This window comes from Chiloscyllium plagiosum, unplaced genomic scaffold (assembly GCF_037043375.1).
Source record: "Chiloscyllium plagiosum isolate Xiang-an unplaced genomic scaffold, Cpla_swu_hap1 HiC_scaffold_31, whole genome shotgun sequence".
Classification (NCBI taxonomy): Eukaryota; Metazoa; Chordata; class Chondrichthyes; order Orectolobiformes; family Hemiscylliidae; genus Chiloscyllium; species Chiloscyllium plagiosum.
The window spans coordinates 41,998,568-42,014,623 of NW_028270169.1; the positions used below are offsets into that span (position 1 = coordinate 41,998,568).

General features: G+C 40.6%; 1 protein-coding gene across 3 annotated transcripts in view; it reads left to right on the forward strand.

The window, feature by feature from the left end:
* The window catches only part of LOC122564113 (vacuolar protein sorting-associated protein 37D), a 73,293-nt gene that overhangs the window by 38,200 nt on the left and 19,037 nt on the right, over window positions 1–16,056 (forward strand). For all 3 annotated transcript variants that reach the window (XR_015752386.1, XR_015752387.1, XM_043718697.2), the window contains one exon: window positions 2,733–2,815. Coding sequence is in view for 1 of the 3 variants with exons in the window: in XM_043718697.2 (XP_043574632.1) it covers window positions 2,733–2,815 (83 nt within the window). In the remaining 2 variants the exon portion in view is untranslated. The remainder of the gene's footprint in view (window positions 1–2,732; window positions 2,816–16,056) is intronic.

Sequence of the window (16,056 nt, forward strand, 5' to 3'; positions counted from 1 at the left end):
GTGTGGTTGAGGAACTAAGATGGAAACAAACTGGCAACAACAAGCCCACATTGATTTGATGGTTTGGCACTTGACAGAGGCTGCCAACTCCTGGTAACAGCCACATGCCACGTCCGAGGTAACTGTGAAGTTCGCAGATGGTGCCATGGAACAGATGGGTAATGTCAGAGAAGCAGATGGCAGTCGTGGTGAAGCTCATTTCATGGTCACTAGGTAGGATTTCCCCCGAGTATTGTTCATGTAGAGAAGTACATCCTCATTATCTCCTCATTACAGAAGCTCTGCCCTGTGACTACTCCCATCTGCTCTGGTCCCAGCTGTAGCTGTGGGACCTCCCCATAAGTGTTGGTAAGCAGGCATACAGCTGTTCACAGAACGTATGCAGGACTGGAAATTAGGTGAACAGTAGTAAAGCCATAAAGTAATAAAGCCAAATTCTAAATTATGTTCTGCAGGATTTTTTCTCAATTTTAAAATGACTATTATTCTGATGTGTGTTAGTTACTGAAATGGTTGTTAGATATTTTCTTCCGTAGGCTGATTGATCCTTCAAAACTTCATTTTTATAAAGAGTTCTTCAGAATCTTCGAATGTTCCAAGATAAGTTTATAGCCATTAAAGTGCTTTAGAAGCCCAGCAAGGTCTCTCAAAGAGTAACAAGACTTGATACTTTGTTCTGGTCATCAAAGGGATCTTTCAAATCCGTCTGATGAAACTTAGAAGCCTTGGTTTAACATCTCGTCAGGGAGAGAGAGTGTAGAATTCCCCAACCCCTGTGGTTGAAGTGTCAGCTTAGATTATGTGCTCAAGTCCTGCAGTGCAGCTGAGACCCATAATTTTCTCAGTTAAATATGAGAGCACTACTATTATTACAGAAACATCACTCAAACATGATTTGTATTCTCCAATGGTTCTAAATATTTGATTAGAGATTGAGCTAGCTAAGCTAAGAGCCTTAATAAACATTGAGAAATTGCAGAATGTGTAATAGAAAATTGTTAAAACCAATAAACCCATTTCTTTTTAGGCTAGATCAACTCCTGGTTTCTTATCAAGTTCATATCTAGCTAACTACATGCATCCTCTCCTACCTGGCAAACGTATGTACTGGCTTATCACCCACATTCTCACAAACCATCTACTCATGTTTAACCCTACTCACTTATTCCCAAGGCATCTGAGCCACATATTTCACCAATCTTTCATACACCTTTAGCTTTCATGTATTTTAATATAACCCAATCCAATGAAATTCTCCTACAATAATCTGTATATAATAATTTATTTGTCGGATTTTTCTATGAGCACATTTATTGTAACTTTTGCCTACTTAACAACAGAGACTTTGAGCCTAATTTTAACTCAGTAAAAGGATGGGTTTTGAGTGAATTAAAAAGCAATTTACTAGTTTTAAGAATGTGAATGGGCGCAAGATTCAAGATTAATTTTCTTTCCTCAGAGTAATTTTATTGAGCATTATTTTGATTATTTATCTTGATCAGTGTAATTTTATTGTATGCAAATGCCTTGCTTGTGATACTGTCAACTGGCACTGTTAACCACATGAATGTGAAACAGCAATACTGACAGGTTGCTTTTTGTCCTTAACTGTGGTCACGTGATAGATCCTGAGAGTATTTGAATGGCTATATATGTTTACCAGCGCTTTAAACAGTTGAGTATTGGAGTTCTGTTCTCAACAACATTTTGAGCAGACCAATTTAAAATATCAGTTTTGATTAAAATCAATGAATGGAACAACGTAAAAGCATTTTTTGCTGCATTAATATTCTGAGCAGGCATTTTTGGGAAAGAAGATGGGACTATACAATAATGTTCATGTGGGCTTGTATCCAATATTGACACTTACAGATCAATTATATAAGATGAAAAGGTTAAAGAAAACTGCAGAACCTTTCCAGAAGAGTGATTTAAATTAAGTTTTTAAAATCTGTGAAATACAGAATGCATGTGGCACGTTGTTAGAATGGATTTAAAGAGCTAACATCTTCTCTTCCTAATGGGGTAACTAGTGACTGGATGGTCCAAGCCATCACTGTTATTGCTGTGAAACCACCGATACCCCAAACTGAAGCAACATTTCGGCCAGTTTATCCCTCAATTTTCTGTGAGTAGTTGTCTGTCTCTCCATGAACAATCCCTTTCTTATCCATGCCTGTTAAATAGCCATATAAGACAAAAATTGAGAACTTAACTGTGGCAGAAACAAAGAGGCTTTGCCAGTAAGAGGTCACTTACCAACCAAGCAGCACTCTCCTGCCATGCAATATAACTGTCTCTCCATTTACTTTGGTATTTCTTGTGAACTGTTCTGGGGAGAGAGCTTCAACAAATGGTGCAATTTTTCCATAATATGAAAGTTCTGAACTGCCAAATGACTAATTGAAGATCAGCTATGATCTGATCAAATTGCAGAGCAGGCATGGAGGCCAAATGGCCTAACCTTGTTCCGAGCGTGCATGTTTGTACAATTGATTGAGTGGAAGATGGAGTGTGAGGTTTTTGGTGACTCTTCATGCCATGTGCTGATTCTTAATTTTCAAATAATCTCTGTAAGTGGGTGTGAAATTGTAGCTTAACTCAGAAACACCAGGTCAGTCACTGGGTATTGACAGACCCTGGTGGAATTTGTCTAAAGGACTTTCTTTTGAGGAATTTCAGGATATGTTACTCTACTGATGTGTGACTGAGACTGTTTTATGTCTTCACAGCTGCCTACCTGGAAAGATACAGCCCAAAGACTGCCCTGGAGATCCTGCAGAGAGAGGCTGTCAAAACTGAAGAGGAATCTGAGGTGAGGCTTTAACAAAACTAATAGCACACCAAGCTCCTTTCTAATGGATCATCACCCAACCTCAACATGCAAACCTGAAAAGCAGTGATACTGATGTACATTGTGCAGTAAAATTACTACTCAAGTACCACACTACCTGCATATTTTGTTCTTTTAATATCTACTTCAAATGAGTTTATTGTTGTGGTGTATAAAGGGATCATTAGGAGAGTGCAGTAAAGGCACAATCCAAAAAGCCATGTTCTCATTGACAGGCAGAGCAGGTCTGAGGGAATGAAGGGCTTACACCTACTCCTTATTCAAATCTTTGCATGTTTATAAATACTACCTAAAGAGAGAGCTAAGAAGAGCCAAAAGGGGACATGAGAAGTCATTGACAGATAGGATCAAGGAAAACCCTAAAGCTTTCTATATCAAGAATAAAAGAATGACTAGAGTAAGATTAGGGCCAATAAAACATAGTCGGGGGACGTTGTGCGTGGAGTCAGTGAGATAGGGAAGCACTAAATGAATATTTTTCATAAGTATTCACACTAGAAAAAGACAATGTTGTCAAGGAGAATACTGAGATACAGGCTACTAGACTAGACAGGATTGAGGTGCATAAGGAGGAGATGTTAGCAATTCTGGAAAGTGTGAAAATAGATAAATCCCCTCGGCCTGATGGGATTTATCCTATGATTCTCTGGGAAGACAGGGAGGAGATTGCTGAGCCTTTGGCTTTGATCTTTATGTCATCATTGTCTACAGGAATAGTGCCAAAAGACTGGAGGATAGCAACTGTTGTCCCCTTGTTCAAGAAGGGGGGTAGAGACAACCCTGGTAATTATAGACCAGTGAGCCTTACCTCAGTTGTGGGTAAAATGTTGGAAAGGATTATAAGCGATAGGATTTAAAATCATCTAGAAAGGAATGAGTTGAGTAGCAATAGTCAACATGGTTTTGTGAAGGGTAGGTCGTGCCTTACAAACCTTATTGAGTTCTTTGAGAAGGTGACCAAACAGGTAGATGAGGGTAAAGCATTTGATGTAGTGTATATGGATTTCAGTCTTCCCCACAGTATGCTATTGCACAAAATACGGAGGCATGGAATTGAGGATGATTTAGTGGTTTGGATCAGAAATTGGCCAGCTGAAAGAAGACAGAGGGTGGTGGTTGATGGGCAATATTCATCCTGGAGTTCAGTTACTAATGGGGTTCCGCAAGGATCTGTTTTGGGTCCACTGTTGCTTGTCATTTATATAAATGACCCGGATAAGAGCATAGAAGGATGGGTTAGTAAATTTGTGGATGACACCAAGGTCAGTAGAGTTGTGGATAGTGACAAAGGATGTTGTAGGTTACAGAGGGGCATAGATAAGCTGCAGAGCTGGGCTGAGAGGTGGCAAATGGAGTTTAATGTGGAAACGTGAGGTAATTCATTTTGGAAGGAGTAACAGGAGTGCAGACTACTGGGCTAACGGTAAGATCCTTGGTGGTGTGGATGAGCAAAGAAATCTCGGTTTCCATGTATATAGATCCTTGAAAGTTACCACCCAGATTGATAGGGTTGTTAAGAAGGCATATGGTGTGTTAACTTTTATTAGCAGAGGGATTGAGTTTCAGAACCATGAGGTCATGCTGCAGCTGTACAAAACCCTCTAGATTGGCCACATTTGGAGTATTGCATACAGTTCCAGTCACTACATTATAGAAAAGATTTGGAAGCTTTGGAAAGGGGTTCAGAGGCGATTTACTGGGATGTTGCCTGTTATGGAGAGAAGGTCTTACGAGGAAAGGCTGAGGGACTTGAGGCTGTTTTTGTTAGAGAGAAGAAGGTTGAAGGTGACTTAATTGAGACATATAAGATTATCAGAGAGTTAGATAGGTTGGACAGTGAGAGCCTTTCTCCTTGAATGGCGATAGCTACCGTTAGGGGGCATAGCTTTAAATTGAGGGGTGATAGATACAGGACAGATGTCAGATGTAGTTTCTTTACTCAGAGGGTAGTGGAGGGGGGATGGTGGAAAACACTGCCTGCAACAGTAGTAGACTCACCAACTTTAAGGGCATTTAAATGGCCATTGGATAGGCATATGGACGAGAATGAATGGGCTTCAGATTGCTTTCACAGATCGGCGCAACATCAAGGCCCGAAGGACCTGTACTGCGCTGGAATGTCCTATGTTCTATGTCCTGTGTTCGACGACAAGCTGTCAGCATTAGAAATGCAAGTTTCTTTAAAGGTAAACCAGCACAGCTCAACTTTAATTGATTCGGAGAAGTAGGTGTCGGACTGGGGGGTACAAGATTAAAAATCACATTACACCAGGTTATAGTCCAACGGTCATGATTCGGAGAAGTCAGTGTCGGACTGGGGGGTACAAGGTTAAAAATCACACTACACCAGGTTATAGTCCAACAGGTTTAATTGGAAGCACTAGCTTTCGGAGCGACGCTTCTTCATCAGGTAATTGTGGAGGGCTCAATCTTAACACACAGAATTTATAGCAAAAATTTACAGTGTGATGTAACTGAAATTATACATTGAAAAACTGATTGTCTGTTAAGCCTTTCATCTGTTAGAATACAGTGATAGTTTCACTTCTTTCATGTGTAATTCACAAAACCTTTTTTTTAAAATTGCATTCTCAGGTTAGCTGTTAACAATGGTGATAGCTAGACAATATGTTGAAGGTGTTGGCCCCCTGTGTTCTCTGTCTATGTTTAGATTGATTCTAATCTAAAAAGTGAGATAACGGAGTTTTACATGGATTCATGCAGTTTTTGAGCAAAGTACAATGTCACCCTGCAAGTGCAAATTCACCCCACAAAATATATGTGTGCATGTGGGTCTTTGGCTGTCTGTGTGTGTGTGTCTGTCTGGGTTGGGGGTTGTGAGTGTGAGAAAGTGTATGTGTGTGTGTAGTGAGTGCAGAGTGTCTTAAGTCTGTGAGGGGATGAATGTGTGAGTGTGGGAGTGTGTGTGTCTGAAGGGTGTGTCTGGGTGTCTGTGTGCACGTCTGTGTATATGTGTGTCCATGTGTATGTGTGTATAGGAGTGCTTGTGTGTGTGTGAGAGTGTGTGTGTGTAGGAGTATCTGTGTGTGTGTATAGTGCAATGGTGGTCACCTGTAATGTGACATGAACCCAAGGTCCTGGTTGAGGCCCTCCCTATGGATACCGAACTTAGCTATCAGCCTCTGCTCAGCCACTTTTCGCTGCTGCCTGTCCCAAAGTCCGCCTTGGAGGATGGTCACCCGAAGGTCCGAGGTCGAATGTCCTGGACCACTGAAGTGTTCCCCAACTGGGAGGGAACACTCCTGTCTGTTAATTGTTGTGCAGTGCCCATTCATCCGTTGTTGTAGCCTTTGCTCGGTTTCCCCAATGTACCATACCTCCGGGCACCTACCACCTGATGAAGGAGCGACACTCCGAAAGCTAGTGTGCTTCCAATTAAACCTGTTGGATTATAACCTGGTGTGTGATTTTCAACTTAATTGAAAGCATGTAATGCTTATTGAACTTTAGTTTAATAATTGCTTCATGGGGCTTTCTCCCTTCCTGGGATTGTCAAGGGTAACATTTGAACCCTTCCTTAGTTAATTAGAGGAAGTTTCAGCTGTTGGGTTGCAGAGTAATACTTCAGTAACAGTGGAGTTATTGAGAGAGTGCTGGTGAGTTTGAGCTGGTGCTACTAGTAATTACATGGAAACTAATCCTGTGCTCTGAAATGATGGTGCTGATATTATATTTTGTAATATATTGTGATATATATTTTGATATTACACTTAGTTCGTATTTAGAAGTAATGTAATTCATGGGTCATTTCTCTGTTTTAATTTGTTGGAGTATGTGATGAATAATTAGCAGGTTTTGGTCTACCTATGACTACATTATACTCCATATTTCTTATTTTTAGTTCAGTTCCTGTATTTGAAAGAACATATTGTGGATTGCTTTGTTGTCACTCCAACTCATGCCCTTTTGTGGTTCTGTTATTAAACAAGCTACATGAGCTTTCTGTACCTCCAAGGCTCGGGCCCCATATTGGGAGTCTAGTCATATCCACCTCCCATTCCAGATTTCCTGATGTCAGTAAGCAGCTGTAGTGAGCTTTACTTTCACAAACAAGGTCTGTTTTCTCTGTGAACCTCCTCCACTCTGTCCTGGTGACTCTGACTCCCTTTTTGAGACTTTGATGAAACTGAACACAAAAAAATTGTACTGAATGTGTTTGCCAAATGTGGAAAGCTAGTCTTTTGTTGATCCATATGCATTAAGATTTTAATAAAACAGGTAACCTCTTCTATAATGATCTGTACAAAGCTGGATATTGTCAATTTGATGACAAGTGATATAGAAATCCCAGGATGATTCACGACAGCTGGTTTGAGGAGGAGTTGTCGAGTCTCACCTGCTCTGGGTGAGAGACCATGTTGAATATTCATGTACTGAACAGTACAAAAGGAAAGACATCCGAATCCCTTGGAATAATTAAATGAGCTGAGTAGCTGTGGGAAAGCAGGAGGGGTGAGGACGTAATATTGATCCTGCCCTCGCACAACAGATACCGGTGAAAATCTTCCATCATGCCTTATAACACATGATGCTCTCTTCATGCAGTCATGATGCCAGTGAACAAGGCAACCACTTCTTACACAATGATACCCAAACAAACGTCCAGTTAATTTATTTCTTGTTGATGCTGCTTGAGGTAGAATTGTTGACAAGAGATGTCAGGGGAATACTCTGCTTTCCACCCATAGTTTAGAACATTTAACAGCTACTGAACAGAGCCCTGATTTAACAATCATCCATGTATAGCAGCTTTATCAGACTTAACTCAATGTCAGAAGGTTGTGGGTTCACTGCAGGATTTAATCATTTAGCAGAGCAGCTGAGCCTTCTGTCCAGTATTTATTTTCCAACAAAAACCATTGAGAAGTGATTAACTGATCATCCCTCTCATTATTGCTTGTGGAATCTGACTGTATACAAATTGGCTATTGCTTGCTTACATCACATTGGTTATAAACCATTCTGGGGTGTTGTGAAGATTTGAGAGACATTGTATCCATGCAAGTTAATTAATTTTCTGATAATCTGGCAGTCTGTCTGTTCTGTCTGAGATCATAAGAAAGGTTGTCAAAGGATACAGCAGGATATAGATTAATTGGCAGGTTGGACAGAGAAAGTGTGAAGTGATGCATTTTGGGAGGTCAAATGCAAGAGGTAAGTGTGCAGTAACTGGCAGGACCCTTAGGAGCATTGATATACAGAGAGAACTTGGTGTACAAGTCCATAGCTCCCTGACAGTAACCACACAAGTGGATAAGATGGTAAAGAAGGCATTCGACATGCGTGTCTTCATTAATCAGGGCACTGAGTATAAAAGTTGGCAAAACATGTTGCAGCTGTATAAAACTTTAGTTAGACCAGATTTGGAATATTGTGTACAGTTCTGGTTGCTACACTACAGGAAGGATGTGGAGTCTTTGGAGAGGCTGCAAAAGGTGTTTACCAGGAATTTTTTAAAAAATCATTCATGGTATGTGAGTGCTGCTGGCAGGCCAGTGTTTATTACCTTAACCTAGTTGTCCTTGCTGGTGAGCTGCTTTCCTAAATCTCAGCAGTCTGGTTGACCCATAATGCTATTAGGGAGGGAATGCCAGGATTCTGAACTAGTGGTAGTGAAGGAACAGCAATGTATTTCCGAATCAGGATGGTGAGTGGCTTGGAGGCAAACTTGCAGGTGGTGCTGTTCCCATCTATCTGCTACCCTTGCCCTTCTAGATGGAAGTGGTGGTGCTTTTTGAGGATCTTAGGTGAATTTCTGCAGTGTGTCTTGTTGATAGAACATAGTGCTGCTACTGAGTGTTTGTAGTGGAGGGAGTGGATGTTTGTGGATGTGGTGCCAATCAAGCAGACTGCTTTGTCCTGGAATGTTGTTGGACCTGCACCCATCCAGGCAAGTGGGGAGTATTCCATCACACTCTTGACTTGTGCCTTGTAGATGATGGACAGTTTTTGGGGAATCAGGAGATGAATTATATGCTAAAGTATTCCTAGTCTCTGACCTGCTCTTGTAGCCACTGTGTTTATGTGGTGAGTCCAATTGATTTGCTGGTCAATGTCAACCCCAAGAATGTTGATAGTCAGGCATTCAGTAACACCATTGAAAGTAAAGGGGCTGTGGTGAGATTGTTTCTTATTGGTGATGGTCATATCGTGGCCATATTGCCTGGATTGGAGTGTATTAGCTTTAAGGAGAGGTTGCACAAACTTAGAGTGTAGGAGGCTGAGAGATGACCTGATAGAAGTACATAAAATTATGAGAGGTGTGGATATGGTGGATATTTGGAGTCTTTTTCTGAGGATGGAAATGTCAAATACCAGGAAGCATACGTTTAAGGTAAACAGGGAAAGGTTTTAAGGGAGATGTGTGAGGAAACGGTTTTTACGTCGAAGATGGTAAATGCCTGGAACATGTTGCCAGGTGAGGTGAGAATATAATGGTCTTTTTTTTGACATTATACTTTAGGAAGGATTTTAAAGTCATGAAGATGGTAAACAGATTATCCATTGAGATCATACTGTGGGTGATAGGGTTTATTTATCAGCAATCACTGGGCCTTTCTGTTACAATTAAGAAAATTATGGAAATGATGAAAATCGTGCTGGGTTTTACTCAGGGGAAAGTTTTTCCATCAGTGGTAAGTCAGGAACTAAACAAAACACCAAAAGACTGTAGAGAAAGTTTGGGATAAATATTTTTATGCAGCTATTCGTTAAGTTTTGAAATAATCTACATGAACAATGGTGGAGACAAAGTTCATGAAGAGTTTTTAAGAAGGAAAGTGGATTTTGTTTTAAAAAGAAATGTTTGTGAAGTTATGCAAGGTAACATGTGAAACATACACATATCCAAAATACCTAATGTAGGAGAAGCTGTCTTCCACCAAACATTGGAATTTATCAAATGCAACTATGGAGTTAACCAGTGATTCAGATCAATTTAACCTACCATGTGACCATCAAATCTACATTACTAACTCATCTTGAAACAACTAATGTTTGCTTCCCAAATGTTTGAGAGTGACAAAATACAGTGCTGATAAGTAGATGGTTTCACTTTCTAAAGACAGCCAGTTATTCAAAGTATGAGCTGTGTTTTTGTGAGACCAGTCATTCAGTGACAAGATCCCCAGGAGAAAAGATTACGCTAGCTTCTTTTCTCTGTAATGAACTGCCTCTTTAAAGCATTGTCCTTCCATCTTTGAGTCAAATAGCAAGTGCTCAAGCAACAGCAAGAGATTCATGGATTTCTTTATCAGGATGAACCTCATCTCCATCTTGAACCAGAATCCCTGACCTAGCCCATCCGACTCTTTCTCTTACCTTGTAGTTTCCCTTCCACATTCCATATGCTCTCTCCAGCTTAGTTCTTTGATTTTATTTTGATTTGATTTGTTATTGTCATATATTCCCCAGTACGGTGAAAAGTATTGTTTTGCGTGCAGTACAGGCAGATCATACTATACAAAGTGCATTAGGGTGATAGAATAAAGCAATGAATCACTTTACGGCTGCAGAGAAAATGCACAAAGATTGAGTTCAACCTGAAACTTAAAATTTGAGAGGTCCATTCAGGAGTCTAATAGCAGCAGGAAAGAAACCATTCTTGAATCTGTTAGTATATGTGTTTAAGCTTTTGTATCTTCTGCGCGATGGAAGAGGTTGAAAGAAATGGTTGATGGGAGGGTCTTTTGATGATGTCGTCTGCCTTTCTGAGGCATTGAGAAGTATAGATGGAGTAAAAGGATGGAAGATTGTGTTATGTGATGGACTGGGCTATGTTCTCAACTCTCTCTGGTTTCTTACGGTTTCTTACTGAGCAGAGCAGTTGGCATACCACGTCATGATGCATTCGGTTAGAATCTTTCTATGGTGCATCTATAAAAAGTGATTAGTGTCATTACAGATGTGCCAAATTTCCTTAGCCTCTCGAGGAAGTCGAAGGGTTGTTGTGCTTTCTTGACCATCACATCCATGTGGGTGTACCAGGACAGATTGTTGATGATTGTCACTCCTAGGAACTTGACGGTTTTGACCATCACCACCTCAGCACCACTGATGTAGACATGGGTGTGCCCTCACATGACTTCTTGAAGTCAGTGAGCAGCTCTTTCATTTTCCTGACATTGAAGGAGAGATTATTATCTTTACACCATGACACCAAGCACTCTATCTCTTCAATGTCTTCTGTCTTGTCATTGTTTGAGATCCGGCCTATAATGTTCATGCTGTCGGTGAGCTTGTAGATGGAGTTAGGATGGAATTTGGCCACATAGTCATGAGTGTGGTCAATTGTGGGAGCCTAATATAGGTATCCTTGTTATCCAGATGTTCCATGGATGCATGTAGGGCTAGGGAGATGGCTTCTTCTGTGGAGCTGTTGCGACAGTAGATGATTTGCAAAGGATTGGGGCAGGCTGGGAGGCTAGAGATGATGTGAGCCATGTCTAACCTCTCAAAGCAATTCATAATGATGGAGGTCAGAGCCACTGGGTGGTAGTCATTGAGACACACTGCATGTGTTTTCTTTGGTACCAGGATGATGCTGGTCTTCTTGAAGCTGTGGGGACTTCAGATCATATTAAGGAGAAGTTAAAGATATCAGCAAATACTCCCACCAGCTGGTACACGCAAGGGCTAAGTGCTTGGCCGGGGACTGCGTTTGGTACAGTTCCTTTCTGTGGGTTTTCTCTCAATCTAACGTATGCAACAATGACAGAAGGAAAGGGTGCACCTAAGGCTGCTGGGGAATGTTACACCATTTGAAACTAGCACATTGAGTGCATCAGGGAGGGATGTATTTTTGTCCGCAATTCTGTTCTGCTTCACTATGTAACCGGTTATATTGTATAGGCCTTGTCACAAATGGTGGGTATCCATGTGGTTAGTTTCAGTGTCTAGCTTGGTGTGGTATTGCCTTTTGGTGTCTCAAATTGCCATAAGAAAGTCGTATCTGGATTTCCTGGAAAGGTCAATGCTAGTTGACTTGAACGCCATACACCTGGACTTCAGCAGAGAATGGATCTTCCAGTTCATTCATGGTTTCCGGTTGGGGAAACATTCCGATTAACTTCTTTGGCATGCAGTCTTCTACACACTTGTTAATGAAGTTTGTAACAGTGATGGCATACTCAAATAGGTTGGCTGCTGAGATCTTGAATACAGACCAGCACTGTACCACTTTCTGTATTGGGTCATCACATTTCAATTTCTGCTTGTAAGCTGAGAGGATGAACACAGCGCTGTGATTGAATTTTGCAGAGTGTGGATGGAAACGGAGCGGTAGGCATCTTTGTGGTTGTGTAGCAATAGTCAAGAATGTTCAGACCTCTGGTAGTTCAGGAGACTTGTTGATGGTATTTTGGTAGCACATTCTTGAGGTTGGTTTGGTTGTTGTCACCTCCTACAATGAACAAGAGCTTTGGGTACTTTTACACAAGTCTCTTTAGAGATGAATATTTCATCAAGTGCACTCTTCACTTCCACATTGAGTGGTGTGTAGACTGCTGTTAGTTCATTCCTGAACCTAACTCTTAGTCACTTGACCAAATTCTCAATGAACCACTGATTTCCTAACTTCTCTCCTATCTCCAATGCTGACATTCTAACTGAATCCATATTCTCTGGCATTGTCAGTGATATAGATCTAAGTCATGGTGTTTTGTGGCTTGGCAAGGAACTTGCAGATGTTGGTGTTCTAATGTATCTGCTGCCCTTGACCTTCTAGGTGGTAGAACTCATGGGTTTGGAAGGTACTATTGAAGAAACTTTGAGTTTCTGCAGCACATCTTGTGGATGATCTACGTTATGTTCTGTGCAACAGGGTAAAATGTATGAATATTGAAAGTGGGGAATGGGCACCAATCAAGCAGTCTGCTTTTTCCTGGATGGTGCCAGGCTTTTTGAGTATTGTTGGAACTACATTTATCCTGAAAAATGGAATGTATTCCATTACACTCCTGACTTGTGCCTTAAAGATAACGAATAGGTACTAGGAATAAAGGACCTGAGCTATTCACCATAGAATGCCTAGTTTCTGACCTGCGCTTGCATATACCATGTATATCTGTGTCTAGTTCAGTTTCTGGTCAATGGTAACTCTCCAGGATGTTGATAGTGAGAGATTTGGCAATCCCGTTGAATAACAGGGAGAAATAGCTAGATTCTCTCTTGCTAAAAAGGTCATTGCCTGGCATTTGTGTAGCACAAATGTTGCTTGCCATTTGTCAGCTCAAGCCTGCATGCTGATCAGATCTTGCTGCATATGGACACAGGCTGCTTCAGTATCTGAGGAATCATTAACATTGTTGAACATTGCGTAACCATTCAATAAATATCTCCACTTCTTATGATGGAGAGAAGGTCATTTATGAAGCCACTGAAGATGTTTGGTTCTCAGACTCCACCCTGAAGAACTTCTGAAAAAATGTCCCAGAATAGAAATGATTGACCTCCAACAACAGCTATTCCTTCGTGACTTTAATCAGCAGAGAGATCCCACCTCCACCACCATCCCCCACTCTGCCACCCACCTTCTCCTCAATTTCCATTGACTCCAGTTTTGCTTGAGCTCCTTCATTCATGCTCAGTTGAATAGATTTGGCCTGCTTTTTGTGCACAGAATATACCTGGGTAATTTTCCACATTGTTGGGTTGATGCCTGTATTGTGCCCATAGGGGTGTGGCTAATTCTGGATTAAAAGTCTTCAATACTATTGCTAAATATCCTCAAAACCTATAAGCATTTGCAATCTCCAGTACTTTAAGCCACTTCGTGAGATAACTTGGAGTGAATCGAAATAACTGTTCAACCACAACCGGAAAACAGAAATAATTGACACTGAAAGAAAATGGAGTTGTATTTCTTAGAGATAAAAATGCCAAGAAATGACTCGATGGAAACATCAAAGAGTCCTAGAGGCTTTTTTTATTGAGCTTGATGTCCATTTTTCCCTTAAATGTGCTTTATGTGTGTTCAACATTCAAGGGCTATATAAATATAATTTATAGTTATTTGAACAAGTCAGTCAGTCAAACAGTGACATGGCTGTACTATTTTAAGGTCTTTCAATGCTAGTTCCAGAATCGATCTTGTCCCCACTCTGTTCGAGGTCTTTGCCTAGCCCACTGATCCTAAACAAACAGAGGCCTTACTGATGGCGTGATCAGCTGTCTCACTGTTTATACTTAATGGAGATTTAGTAAGGAAATAATTAGATTAATATCAAATAACTAAAATTTAGTATGTGCCTAAAGGAGTTTCAAAAATGTCCTTGAGTAATTAAGATTAATGAGGAGATATACCAAAGAGAAAACTTGAGACTTTAATGAATAGAAGAATGGAATAAGTAAGTGCTCATCATATGAACTTTTCAAAAACAATCTACAATGCTTTGCAGACTGAAACAAGTGTTTAAAAGAAACAGTCTTATTTCACAGTCTCACTACACAAACTAACACTTCCAATATCTTGAAGAGGATGCAGATAGGCAAGTGTTGCACCACATTTTGCAACCTCAGGAAGCTGTGGTCCACATATTGCTCACATGAGTGGTGTTGTGCACTAGATACCTCATACATTCCCTGGCTGCAGAACATAGACGTACAGGAAGGCCCTGTCCAAAACTGCTTTCCAACCTGTTACTAACACAATATTTTATCCAGGAAGTGATACCACAACCTATAGCCCCACCCCATGATATCAAATCATGAGCTAGCTGTGTTGTTGTTTTGAAATTGGTTTAAAATTAAATTCCTGATTTCAGTTGCATCTCTAATTGGTTATATGTTCTTTGCTGTAAAAAAAATAATTTTTCACTGCTACTCATTGTTTAAAGGGGTGGGAGCGAAATCCTACGCTGATCAGGACAATACATGCAAACTTAGATAATTATCAAAAGCTGAACAACAGTTTCAAGCCATTGACACAGTCTCAATATACCTGAAACCATACAGCCCTGAATCAAGTTTTATAATGTGTAATAAATTGAGAGATATAGCTTTATCAAAATTTAAACTGCAGGTATACCCAACATTCTATCTTTTGTGTATTCTGATTGGCAGAGGAGAAAATCATGGATACAATAAGGGAAACAAGTGGTGATGTTTGGGACCACATACATATTACTAGAGAGGAGGTATTTGCAGCCTTAATGCATATTAAGGTGGATAAATCGCCTGGGCCTGATCAAGCCCATCTTCGGACATTATGGGTTGCGAGGGAAGAAATTGCAGATGTCTTTGTGGAGAGTTTTGCTTCATCTTTAGCCACTGGTGCAGTTCCAGAACACTGGAGGGTGGCTAATACTGTTCCATTGTTTAGGAAATATAGCAAGACAAGCTAGGGAACTACAGACCAGTGAGCCTGACATCAGTAGGCAAGTTGTTGGAGAAGATATTGAGGGACGGGACCAATCAACATTTGGACTGTCAAGGTTTGACTAGCTATAATCTGCATGGAATTGTGCATGGGAAATCAGGTCTGACAAATCTTTAAAGAGGTAACCAAGAGGCTAGATGTGAGTGGGGGAGTGGATCTTGTCTATATGGACTTTATTAAGGCCTTTGATAAGTTCTCACATGGCAGGCTAGTCTTGAAGGTTAGGTCTCATGGGATCAAGGGACGGGTAGCGAATTGGATTCAAAATTGGCTCGACGGTAGGAAGCAGAAGGAGATTGTTGAAGATTGCTTCTCGGCCTGTGACTGGTGGTGTGCTATAAGGGCCAATGCTAGAAACTTTGTTATTTGTTATTTCCATGAATGATCCGGATGTAAATGTACAAGTCATGATTAATAAATTTGCAGATGATACAAAATTAGGAGGTATCGTTGATAGTCAGGAAGGTTATCAAAAATTACAGAGGGATCTTGATCAGATGGGAGTGGGCTGAGGATTGGCAAATGGAATTCAACACATAATGTAAGGTGTTGCACTTTGGAAAGTCAAACCAAGGTAGGACTTATACAGCAAATGGTAAGGTCCTGTTGAGTGTTATGAACAGAGGGACATAGGATTACAAGTATATAGTACTGTGAAAGCAGCATCACAGCTAGCCAGGTTGGTGAAGAAGGCATTTAGCATGCTGGCCTTCTTTGGTCGAGGCATTGAGTATAAGAGGCGGGACGTTATGTTGCAAATGTATAAGTCGTTGGTGAGGCCATACTTAGTGTATTATGTACAATT